This window comes from Catharus ustulatus, chromosome 8 (genome assembly GCF_009819885.2).
Source record: "Catharus ustulatus isolate bCatUst1 chromosome 8, bCatUst1.pri.v2, whole genome shotgun sequence".
Lineage (NCBI taxonomy): Eukaryota > Metazoa > Chordata > Aves > Passeriformes > Turdidae > Catharus > Catharus ustulatus.
This window is the reverse complement of record NC_046228.1, coordinates 18,260,320-18,273,084: the sequence shown is the minus strand read 5'-3', so window position 1 is coordinate 18,273,084 and position 12,765 is coordinate 18,260,320. Positions and strand designations below refer to the sequence as shown.

The 12,765-nt window shown below is 38.5% G+C and overlaps 2 protein-coding genes across 4 annotated transcripts in view; one reads left to right on the top strand and one right to left on the bottom strand.

Moving 5' to 3' along the window:
• MAPK8 (mitogen-activated protein kinase 8) overlaps window positions 1–12,765 on the top strand; it is a 179,974-nt gene that overhangs the window by 97,331 nt on the left and 69,878 nt on the right. The window lies entirely within an intron of this gene.
• FRMPD2 (FERM and PDZ domain containing 2) overlaps window positions 1–12,765 on the bottom strand; it is a 69,890-nt gene that overhangs the window by 40,754 nt on the left and 16,371 nt on the right. Inside the window, exons 8-15 of the mRNA XM_033066302.1 lie at window positions 10,454–10,538; window positions 6,736–6,886; window positions 5,052–5,123; window positions 4,209–4,383; window positions 3,320–3,470; window positions 3,085–3,223; window positions 2,049–2,201; window positions 518–703 (exon numbers count right to left, since the gene is read on the bottom strand). Of these exons, the coding sequence (XP_032922193.1) occupies window positions 518–703; window positions 2,049–2,201; window positions 3,085–3,223; window positions 3,320–3,470; window positions 4,209–4,383; window positions 5,052–5,123; window positions 6,736–6,886; window positions 10,454–10,538 (1,112 nt within the window). The remainder of the gene's footprint in view (window positions 1–517; window positions 704–2,048; window positions 2,202–3,084; window positions 3,224–3,319; window positions 3,471–4,208; window positions 4,384–5,051; window positions 5,124–6,735; window positions 6,887–10,453; window positions 10,539–12,765) is intronic.

The following is a 12,765-nucleotide window of genomic DNA, read 5'->3' as shown; positions in this document are numbered from 1 at the left end:
AGTTGGGAAATGTTTGATCCAGTTTGACACCTAAACTGAACAACAGTACATTGATATACCGCTGATGTAAAAATCCCATTTAGAAATGGGTCACAATCTTGTCACAAATGCTAGTTTGTTAGCAGACATCAATATACTAAGAGATGAGGATGAGAATAGTGAGATCTGGAAAGTGGATGATCCCATGACCTGATGTAGGCAGAAAAACAGAAGAAAAGAGCAGTAAAGAGAGGACTTGATATGGAATATGCCATAGAGAGATTTGGCATAGTCTCTGTAATACTCAGCACCAGATTATTCAGTTTTTTAGTAATTTATCTTTAGCCTCGGCATAAATAATGCAGAACTATACCTCACAAAGAACTCCAGATCCAGCTTTGATTTTAAACTCTTTTCAGAAAGGACTTGCCCATAAAGAGTGACTCTAATTCTCACCCTGAATGCAGTAAATTTATTAAAATGACAGGAAGAAAGGCAGCAAAGTAGTAGAGAAGAGATTCAGTTAGTTCCAACTCACATGAGCTGAAATTCTCTCTGTTTCACGCCACTGGAATCGTAAACTGGCAATTCTTGTGTGATTTTTGTTCTCATAGACGATGATGCCTTTGGCACAGATTCCCAGGATTATGTCCCCTTCTGTCCCTTTCTTCTCTTGGGACACGCGATAGAATAACACTCCATATTCAGGAAGTTGCTGAGTCACCTTGTAGAGAAAAAGTGCTTTTACCATGCCTTGCTCAAAAAGACTCATGGGAAGAAAAGCTGGGTAGTGGAGGAGAAAATGCTTTTGAGTGTCTGAGGAGCCAGTGTCTGCCCCTGCCATCCAGCCATGCAGGGGGTATTCTGAGGAACTGACCCAGAGGTTCTGGGTATTCATGCTTGTCTTTCTACCTCCTGCACTTGGTGACAAAAGTGTTAAATGTGACTCAGAACTATGAACTCAGTTCCTTACAGAACTATGGAATATGATTAGGATTTACTGTCTGATCTGCAGACCAATATGAGTTTATCCTAAAACCTTATATTTTCTTTCTGGGAAGCTACTGTAGAATCCTCAAATGACTTTTCAATGGGGATTTTCAGTGACCAGAATTAAACACTTTAAGAAGATCTGTTTTTTCAGAAAGTAACCATTGTACAGATATTCAGGTTCTGAAAACTGGGGCAACGATAATCACTAGCTGAATCTGGGTTTTAATTTTTAATCTCTTTCATATTTGGAATTTACATGTTCTTGCCATGGGGTCTGTCTTTCTCATTTTCTATGATGTGTTGGCTCCTTCTACAGACTCATTCATTGAAACAGATACTAACAAAGCTGCTTTTCTTCATTGGATTTGCCATGCATGATGGGACTGTCATTGAGGCTAAGCTTCAATCTATTTCGTCAATTGCACTGACAGTGTTAGATGAGAAACTAATATAATTAAATAGCAACTGAACCAAAATGATGCTATAAATAACAGCATGTGGCACTGCAGCAAAATGACTGCTGGTATTTATCCATTATCTAATCCCCGATATTTTTCATTTGATGGAATGCAAAGAGGTTTTGGGAGAAGGAGAAATTAGCAGGGAAAAAGTTAAATCCCATGTCATCATGACACTTTAGAGCCCTAGAGAAACAGTCAAGTGAGAAAATACTTCAGATAACTCCTTCCTCACTTCCAGGGTTTGCAGATACTTTTAAACAAACAATCACTACATGTTTAGAAAGTGGCTGAACAGCTGCTGTTATTTCAGAAATAAAAAAAATTGCTTATTCTCATGTTTTATAATCTTTGGAGCCCAGACATATTGGTAACATGCCAAAAATTTACATCAAGCCTTAGACTACTGCAAATACACCAAAACATGTTGTAAAAACTCTCAGTGATAAGTGATGGTATCTACAGCAGAATGAAATTCTGAGGTTTTTGTTGACCATTCAATTTTTTTCATGCTATCTAAACCCACTGTGTCAGGCAAGAAGAAAATAGACAACAGTAAATAGAGAGGGGTTTTCTACTTCAAAATTAATAAATAGTTTTTGGGATATGGCAAGTTACCTTTAAAAATTCCAGTTCAGCTTCATCCTCAAATAGGGAGCGATTCATACGATGTAATTTAGCAAGCTCTCGCTGTACATATGCCAGGGACATTTTCTCTATTCGACTTGCTGGAACGTAGTCTTCAACACGAAAATAGCTCTTTCCATGCATCTGTGGGGGAAAAAATTGAAAAAACAAAGAGGCAGGAGCCTTTTGTTCTCTCATGACTTTTCTTATTCATTGCATTTCATTTTCAGGGTGACCCATATGCAGAAGTGACCTGGCTGCCATTTCCCAAAGGAAATTGAGAACAGCATGTAGTGTCCTGACAGCCAAATTGCCTCTTGTTCCTGTGCTCAAAGCACACACCACTTCTTTGGGCAAAGGGGGACAGGAGCTGGGCCTACAGGTGTGTCCTGCACTTGGAGCTGACAGCTACAGCTGCATCAGTACAACCCATAGTGGGTGACCTATTGCCATGATAGATCTGACCATGTGAATCAGACCACTCCAAGTTCAATTAACAAAGCTACACTGATTTACATAGCTGAGGATATGGAAGACAACACAAATGGGTGTTTTCTATACACTTGAAAACTAGGATGGCTAGTTCACATATACAGTCAGAGACCTCCCTGACTTTGCAGCTTGTGGATCTGAGCCTACACATAAAAAAGCTGTGAATTCTGAAGTGTTCATTTTCTTTTCTCTTTCCTATTTACTAATCTCTTTAAGCCCCTCCACACATCCAAGCTGGGCCTGTCTTGGAAACTTTCTGCAGATTTTCTGGAGTTTCTAGCATATATTATCAATTATGAAGGACCTAGACTCTCTCATCATTCAGCCATATTTCCTGGCAAATTCACCTGTGTCATTACTTCTCCAATCAGGAAAATTTTGTAATTTTTAAAATTAAGTCTGAAGGATTTAATCTGAAGGACTTAATTGAAGTTCTCTGCTATTCATATTTCTTCGTTAAACACTATGTGACAAGCAAAAGCTGCAAAAGTTGTAGAGAGAGACCTCTGAGAAATGCTGTGTTATTTCTCCACACCTCAGAAACATAATTGCCAAGCTCTGCCTGTAAAGCCAAAGCGCCGAGTTTCAGGGCAGTCTCATCACTGCAATATAATCGCTCCTCCAAAATATCTTTACGAAGCTGCAGGTAAAACTGATGCCTTGTCAAGCCATGCCTGGAATAGAAAAGGGTTTAGGAACTCAGGAGGAGCTTTGAATGATATCTCTAAATGCTACTGGTTTTCCTTCAGTCAGCAGAATTTTGCACTTACTGAATAACATTAAAGTGGTTGACAAAGAATTTTATCCTTAGAAAGAGTGTGAAATTAATGATGGACGTTTTCTTCTTGGCTTGGTCATTCCAGCCATCTGGGGCCACTTTGTAGAGTTTGGTCTCCTCATCCAAAAAGAAGAATTCTTTACCTGAAATGAGAATTTGGGGTTCTGTAATAAACCTGGATATACTTCAGCAGCTTAAAGTTCTGCTGTCTACATAAGGTGCATCACTAGCTATGAAAAATAAAATGGATTTGGATGTCAGCTGAGATTTACTTCTCTGAGTCATGATTTAAATTATTGCTCCTTTGATGGAGAACTTAGGATGTAATTTTGAATTACAGATGTTAGATGCTGGATTGGTATGGTATCTGAAAAATCACTCAAGGATTCATGGAGCTTGCATTTTTCTCACTATTCAGGTTCTGCATCCCTTTGTAATCCTTATGCCCTACACACAAGTTGTGCTCTTTCCCAGTGCCTCAGCTGTGCCTGACAACAGAAGGGGACTAGGGACATGTGGGCTGGGTAGATGACACAGCTGAACCTGTACTTCCCCTTGTATCAAGGAAAAAACACAGCCAGCCTTTCCCAGTGCAGTGCTTCCTGGAATTTCTGCTGGAGATGCATGGCTCAGTATTATTTGGGTGCATGGCTGGGACACAGCCTTTTCTGCCTGGGAATGTCAGCCACTAAATGTCATATGGCTGTGCTGATGCACAGTCCTAGGGCAGACATGCTTTACATCGGTGCAGTGCAGTTTAAAACATACCCTTGCACAAGCTTTGTATCTGCTTCTACCTAAGGATCTTACTGGAATTCAGGATAAAGTGACTACAAAAACACTGAGGAACAGAGATGTCACTGTACTTAACTTCTCATTACCTTTCAGGTAAGCCAAGCCAAAGTAAAAATGTTCCACCAAGTTTGCATAGGCCACCACAGTGTTGAAAACATCTCTTGCCTTGGTCTTGATGTCACATTGCACCTCAAGGCACTGGCCATTGAGTAGAATCACATTGAGATCCCTTTGGGACAAATAGGATTTCCCTTTTTTAGTCTAAGAACACACAAGAAAGAATTAAGAATGAGTGCCAAGTACAAGCAATGCAAGTTCCACAGCATTTTATTGCTGAGACACACTAGTAGCCTGTCTCTATACACCCTGATGGAATTGGTCAAAACATCATGTTATTCTCTGCCTCCCTTCTCATACATTAACATAACAAATATCTGTAATTTTTTAAAAACCTTGAGAATCAAAACAAAACAGCTGAGCATACTGAAATTCTCCAGTCAGGGTTATTCTAGATCTGGAGCTAATTCCAGATTTGCTTTGCTCTCATTTTTACTGCTGTCTGCTGCCAACTTTCTACCTTATCTTAATGAAAGGTAAAGTATGTGCTTGCAAGCTGGAGAAGTCCTATACATTGGAAGTAAATGTCATATTGCAGATTTGCTGTACTTTGTCTCAAAAGTCTAGGTCTGAAGTGAGCATTTTTAGCTGAGAGGGATAAATTAAGTTTTTTTTTGTACCAACAGAAATAACTAAATAGCACTAAGAATTAAAGCACACCATTGCAAGTCTCAATACCTCTGCAAGAACTCTAACTTGTTTTGAGAGGAGGACATGGAAAGAATACTGCATTGAGACTCAGGTGCTACTTACAAAGAGCCCTGACTAAAATGTCACTGGATTAGTACTAAATTTTTAATGTTCATACTTACCACAATTGATCCAGGCAGCTGTAAGGTCACTGGTGGTTCACTAGACAAAATAATAAATTCTGGACCTGAAAACTGCAAGGAGACAATTTAGAAATTTAGTAGGTCTTCTTAATGGAATGAAGATCCTGAACACAAGTATCAATGAAACCCATTTCTCTCAATCTGTATGCTGGACTTAATTGACTTCAGTGTCTAATAAGGTGCAAATGCTGACTGATGACTTCTCTCTGTTTGGGGTCTTTCCCATGGAGACTCTCCGGTCTAAGTAGGGGTAGGGGTAAGCTCATTCTGAAGACTTTTCTTCTGTAAAGACACTTAATCAAGATCCATTTCCTTTGCAAGGCACCTATTTTCATGACACCTATAGAAACTTAATTTATTCTGAGACCGTTTCTCATTTGATTCCCAAATTAATCTGAGGACAGTCACATGTGAACACATATTTACATACACTGTGATTGAATGAGCCCAGCTTCCCTAGGAACTAGACTGAAATGCAGAGCTGCTTTCTTCCCCATAATAAAGGCTGACTGATGGTTCTTATTAGCAGGCATTGTATTCCTTTGTTTTAGCTTCAAATAACTTCAATATTTTTAAGGCCTTTTTTTCTTGCTGAGCATCCACCTCAACAAATTTTATAAATTGAGTTTTCATCAGATACATCTATACTTCTAGATCCCTTAAGCAGACAGAAATAATTAACATCTTCAAGTAATAAGATGTGAATCCTTACAACCATTCACCATGACTTGACCCATTTAGATGTTTTTTAAAAAAATTATTTAATAATAAAAATAGTATGGTCCTACCAACAGACAATGCAGTTTTTATATCACATTAAAGAGGGACTAGCACTGTGTTGTAACAGTTGCTGAACTCCTTCTGTGAAAGGCCTTTATTATCCCCACAAAAAAACATAATAATAAATTTTAAAATGAAATTTATATGAAAAGAGATAATTTTCCAAAGTGTCTTACTGAAGCTCTTGACCGAATATTTGCCACTAGTCACTGTTGAGTTTCTGAACTGGGAAGAGGTGAAAGGGCTTATCACCCTGAGACCTGACCCTTTTTGTTCCACAACAGAAAACTTCATATGAAGGATCATGGTGTAGTTTTCTGTGATTCAGTAATTTCTGAATTTTTGCAATCCAGCTTCTAAAGAAACATTATCCTTTCCATTCAACAAAGTCCTACCACAACTTAGCAACTAGAAATAATGTATTAGGAGAACTACTGTCTGGGCACATTCACTGCCAGCCTATGCTTTCTGTCCAGACATGCACTGTAAAAAAAATTTAAGTCCTTTGAGCACCTTTGGCTGGAAAATATTTGGGATAAGTGTCTCTGTAAATTTCTTTGCTGTTCTGAAGCTGCTGTGAAAATGGTTGGTAAAAACACCCCATATGGTGTTTGATGCTTGCAGAAATCACATATGTAGGTCAAAAAAGGCTCTGAATTACAAGCTTTTGCATAGTCTTTATGAACAATTGTTTTCACTGTCCTCAGTTCTGACAGCACAACTCGATCATCCCTAATTTGGAGTCTGCCAATTTAGAATACTCATCTAATAAGATGACTCAGTAGCTAATATGCACATCACTGTCGAACAAAAATTAGATGAGAGGCTTGTCTTTAGTGATATTGACATTTTGAAATCAGCTTATAGGTTTATCATCATTCACCTTTTCCTTCCTGTGGAACAAACATTTCTGTGATGTAGCAGCTGCTGAGTAGTCCTTTGTAGACACAGAGAAGGTGGAGCCCAAGCTTAGCAGGTTCTGTCGGCTGTTCTTCTGAGTTCCACCTGGGATTTCTTCTACAGCACTCACCGACCTTCAAAGGAAATATCATAGACAGAAAAATATGTAACTTGCATTCAACACAACACCAACTCAGGGACAGAGACCTTAAGGTACAGCAACTACTGCAGTACTATAAAGTCCAGGGCAATGTCTGTTATAAGCTCCTTAATGCTTCTTTACAGAAGAAGAGAAATAAGTTACCAAGAGTACTATTACTGGTGCCCTTTATAAATAAATCTAAACTCTACTTTAATTCAATACAGTCAGATTTGTTTCTTTTTTCATTTGGTGAGCCAGATCCAGCTGGTTTACGTTTGGTGAAGCCAACAGGCAAAGAGTGTAGCCCCATTCCCTTCTGGGAATTCTACAGGAAGAAGCAAATTCCTAATTTATTATTTTCTCAAGAAAAATAAAAACTTCATTGTGGTTACATTATTCAGAATTTTCCAGGATTCAGAATTAAACTATTTGAATACTAATTCATTAGGATAAATTAATGGCCTAATGAACTGAGGGAATTTTCAATTTAATTAAGAAAAAGGTGTGTGAAATCTCAGATCAAAAAGCTGTCTTTGTTCTATGGTTTTAATGCAGAAAGTAATGATATTTGCTATGTGAGCACATGTGTATCTTTAGAAAAAACTTCAAATACACTATGTAGTCAACGAACAAATGATGATTATGTGGTTCAGAAGGGGGAGTTTCATTGAGGTGGATTTTTGTTAATTACATTTTTTCAGCAAATGACAAAGACACATAGAAACTTTTTCATTATCCCAAAGTTTCAGCCTTTTCTTTTGCATGTTGCAGGAAACTATTCAAGGAATTTCTAAAAAAATTTAGCAATTTAACTGGAGTAATTTCTCATCTCTTCTGCCTAGTATCCAATAATAGGGAGCAAGGGAGTGGTTCAAAGCTGCGGTAGGTAGGGTTCAGAGATTATGTTAGGAGCCATTTTTTTACTTAGAAAGAGGACAAACACTGGAACTAGCTTCCTAGAGACATAGTCATTGGTCCTAGCCTGTCAGTTTTTAAGAGGCATTTGGAGATGCCATTAATAAAGATGCTTTAAATTTTGGTCAGCCCTGAAGTCGTCAAGGCAGTTGGACTAGATGATTATTGTGACTCCTTGTGAGTCCTCTTCTCTTCTCTTCTCTTCTCTTCTCTTCTCTTCTCTTCTCTTCTCTTCTCTTCTCTTCTCTTCTCTTCTCTTCTCTTCTCTTCTCTTCTCTTCTCTTCTCTTCTCTTCTCTTCTCTTCTCTTCTCTTCTCTTCTCTTCTCTTCTCTTCTCTTCTCTTCTCTTCTCTTCTCTTCTCTTCTCTTCTCTTCTCTTCTCTTCTCTTCTCTTCTCTTCTCTTCTCTTCTCTTCTCTTCTCTTCTCTTCTCTTCTCTTCTCCTCTCCTCTCCTCTCCTCTCCCTCTCCCTCTCCCTCTCCCTCTCCCTCTCCCTCTCCCTCTCCCTCTCCCTCTCCCTCTCCCTCTCCCTCTCCCTCTCCCTCTCCTACTGTTTTTTACATTCCTGTCTAAAAACATGTCTAGTTATTTTTTGTCTAGTTTTTTTCAACATTTACCTAAGAAATGTGCCTCAAAATTACCTGAAGAGACCATTGTGAGCATAAAAATATTACTAGCTCAAAATCCAAAGTTCTTTTTAAAGAAGGCTTTATTTTCCTGTGGAAAACACTTCCTGTTATTACTCCTGTTAGGTGAGAGACGCCAGATTTGACAGTTGTGTCTTCTGTAGATATAGACCAGAGCCTTGCTTACAAGCTTCACTTTGTGAGATGTAAATTAAATTAAATGTGCTGCCTACAGAATGAGCATGATGATATTAGTAAGCTTTATAGATAGAAAACCCATCAATAATTTGTTGTGTTGGTTGTACTACTACAGGGGAAACTGGTGGTTTCACTGCTGCCATGGTACTTGCACTAGGATTATGACTGTGGTAGAAATTCAGTTGCAGATGCTTGCAACCAGGAGTGGGCTTTACAGTCCTTGAAGTTCTGTGGGAAACAGCTTGCTGGAAATTTGGAGAAGAAAGTTCATCTTTCAGCAGAGGAGGGGAACTTATTCTTGGCAGAATGATTTTATATCAAGCATATTAAGATCATATCCAGGTTGTCAGTCATAGGCATGGCAATTGCTCTGAAGTACTCAGTAAATAAATCCTGTTATTCATATGACTCCTAGATGTATGATGAATATATAGATGTCTGTAAACACACATATAAATGTATGTGTGTGTAATTAGACAAGTAGACAGAGACTTTTTTCTTGACAAAAGCAGCCACTATCCTGCAATCTGCTTGTAGATCTCTCTTGTTGCAGTTTTACAGGTGTACTGGGACATCTCATATTGCCCAGATTATCATGGTTGATTTATCAGGAAGTTCAAACTGTTTACTTGGGACACATTTAATTGGGAGTTGATCTAAATTGAGCATTTCCTGTGGGCCTGAATTACTTGTGTCATGGTTAAAAGAAGAAACTTCTCTTTAACTGGGTCAAGAACCCAGTTTAAGTGGGATGTCTGTAGGGATTACATGGTGCTTAACTATGGGATTCTGGTCTTTGTGATGCCTAGAGGCTGACAGTACTTACATCTCTTCTTCATTTGGAAACAGCCATGATTATAGCTGCACTGTGCTAACACCCAGTCTAGAAAACTCTTGTTTGGCAGCAGCGGTGCTACCCTGGCTTTTGAAAAGGACTAAGTATCAGTTCTACAATTCTCAGCTTTCTTTGCCAATGTCTACAGGGCTGGTGTCCATGCCATGGCTGAAAAGAGCAGAGGTCCTTACTGTTTGTATCCCTGGATTACCTGTAACTCTCCAGTAAAGTGGCAGTGCAGGGCTGGATATGACTGACACAAGTGAGGAAAATCAATCTAAGGACTGAGGTGGAAATGCAAATGAAAATGATGCATTATATACATGGTCTGACAACCACTCCAGAACACATAAGGTGTTACAGTAATGTGTCAGTAAGGCAGGATCACATCCAAAATCTGAATGTGGACAAATAAGGACTCTGACAGAATGCATTGATGGGGGAAGCAATGACTATTCATACCTTTTCAACAGAGTTTTCCCTTCATAAAATTATATAATTATTAAGGTTAGAAAAGACCTCTAAGATAATCAAATCCATCCTTTCACAGTCTCTGTGGAGCACATTCCAGTTGTTTCAGTCACAGAGAGCTAGTGCTGCTCCTCTGCCTGGTGGAGACAGCTGGGGGCAGCAGTTCTGGGAGGTCTGTGGCCTGTGGCAGGACAAAGTGGTACAGAGTATATGCAGAAATCCTGGATTTGCTTGTTTTGTATGGATTGTTCAGGGCCCAAGTTCCATTTCAGAGAGCTTTTGGACTGTTCCACTAGGAACCAAACCAATTCTAGGTGAGCATTATTTATTTATTCTACATAATAGAAAATTATGTATTTATTAAGTTATTTATTCTATATAAATAGTATCTATTATCAAAACAGGCTCAGATGGCAATTCAGGCATTTTCTGATACTGGCATTGCCACACTAGTTGCTGGTTGCACTTGGCTATAAAACATCTTCCCATCTTGTAAAAATCGGAATCGAATTTACCTGTTTATGAAGAGCTTGTAGCTACTTTGTGTCCTTGACCCACTAAGTGTGGTGTCGCATGATCTGTGTGTCTCTGGAACTCTTCCTGCAATAAATAAAGGAAATTTCAAAATTCAAGCAATAGTAGCAGCACTCAGCATCAGATGCTGGGACAATTAAAACAGGGAAGAAATTTAGACTGGCAACTTCCTCTCTTGTGTCCTCGCTTGGACATGATAAATGGCTATTTAATAAGGTTAATGACTACTACACCAGCAGTATTCCCAGTTCCCTATTGTTACTTCCTCTTCATAACCCTTTATGTGAATGTAATTTGGAAAACAGCTGTGTAGGTACAATAGCTGTCATTTCCATGTGTATGGGGGTAATTTGTGAAACAGCTTTTTCTCTTCAGAAATTATGCCAAATTTTTGTTCTTCTATTTTCAGGCATAAAATGTGTGGAAAATGCAATGAAACTTCTCTGGCTTAATCAGAGTAGAATATAAAATCAATGAAATTACAATGCTTGTATCTATTCCACTGGTTACTTAATATGTTAAATAATCACAAATATTTTTGCATCATAAAAAAATGGTGGGAGTAGTGGATGGTTTATGGGTCCTTAGCAAATCAGGATTGCATTGTTTTTCACCTGCAGTCATCTCTGTTGCTTCAGAATGGACAGGTGTTGCTTTGTCCAAATACATGAAGGTTGAAATTTAGAGGCAGAACCAGAAATGGTTATGCATGTGGTAGTTCAATGAATGTTTCTTCTATCAGCAGAGATGTTTGAAATCTTTAGGAAAGGGTAAGAAGGTCAATTTTTTTCTTCACTTGGATCATTGAATTGATCTTTTGTTTTAATTGATTGAAGAATTTAATATCAAACTATTAAATAAGTAGGATGATAGAGGTGGTAAGATAAGCTGTGCGGAAGCAATCATTTAGATAAAACATTCATGCACTACACCCTGAGACTTTACTCTGAATTGCAACGTGAAAACATGACACCAAATTCTAGTGTACCAACCAACCAACTGCAGTTTTAAAACCTAGAAAATCTACAGTCACATTGCTAAAATAAGCATAAACATGTGGGGATTTTTCAAGCTGCAGATGGTAGTGACAAAATGTGAGATTTGAGATAAGCTAGTTACCAAAGTTAAGATTCAACCCTGTGTTCTGAAACAACATGCTTTTTAATGAGAAAACCTCACTAAATTCTCTGCTTGCACTGTGGTTTTCATATAATTGTATAAATATATTTTGACAAGCATATAAAATTCCCCTTAGTCTTTCTGTATCAGTTGTTACAGCGGTGGGACAACTTGGCTACTTTCAGTGGCCAGACTGCCATGCCTGGATCACAAATCCAACACGCATCTGATATTAAATTAACATGCATTCTTCAAAGAAGTTCATGCTGCAGATTTATTATATGTTAAATGAACTTCTAATGTATTGTCTTTATAAAGATACCGACCTCCTTTGTTGATGGTGCTCTACTAATTGGCAATATTTCTTCTCAGAGAAAAACACTTTTTTTAAAAACATTATTTCATGAAAGAATGTTTGTGACAAACAAGCTCTAACATTCTGTGTTTACTCGTGTATTTTTAGAATCCTGCCTTACAAAATCCTGAGTATGAACAGTTACCAGTGTTTCAGTGGAGACTGAGAGATGCACAAAGTCACTGGGATGAGCCTTTGTCACGTTTATGACCAAAATGTTTTTTCTGCTTACAAAACAGACTTCTGTTCTGAGTTTACCTTCACTGTGTGTGACTATGTGTGACTCACACATATGTGTCACTCAGGGAGCAGCTGCAGTCTCAGGTTTTTATTGCTGCTGGTATTGATTGCAATTCTGGAGCTTCGAAAAAGCACCTTGCAGGAGGAGAGCATTAACTTGAGTAACCTCACTTTCCTCACCCTTGGCTGAGGGCTTAGTGCTGAGAGGCTATGACATGATGGCTTTTTCCCAGGATGTGCTTAATTTCTCTCTGAATTATGTCCTCATCAACATTCACTCTTAGGTATTATTTATAGATTTAACGGATTTTGGAGCTGACATCTTGACATTGCCCATCATATGCATTTGTGGGGCAGCCCCACCTTTCCTGTGTCAAGACCCCATGTGCTAAAACCATAATGTCAGGCTTTGTGATCTGCTGAACAGCTTTACCTGGCAAAGGGAACATGAAGCAAGGGAGAGGTGATGGGGCTACATGGTAGCTTTACTTTATATAGCTTTACTGTAGGACACAGTGAAAAAGAATCTAATATAAAAGTATCTTTCTTCTCTACAACTTTGCACAAATATACCTCCCA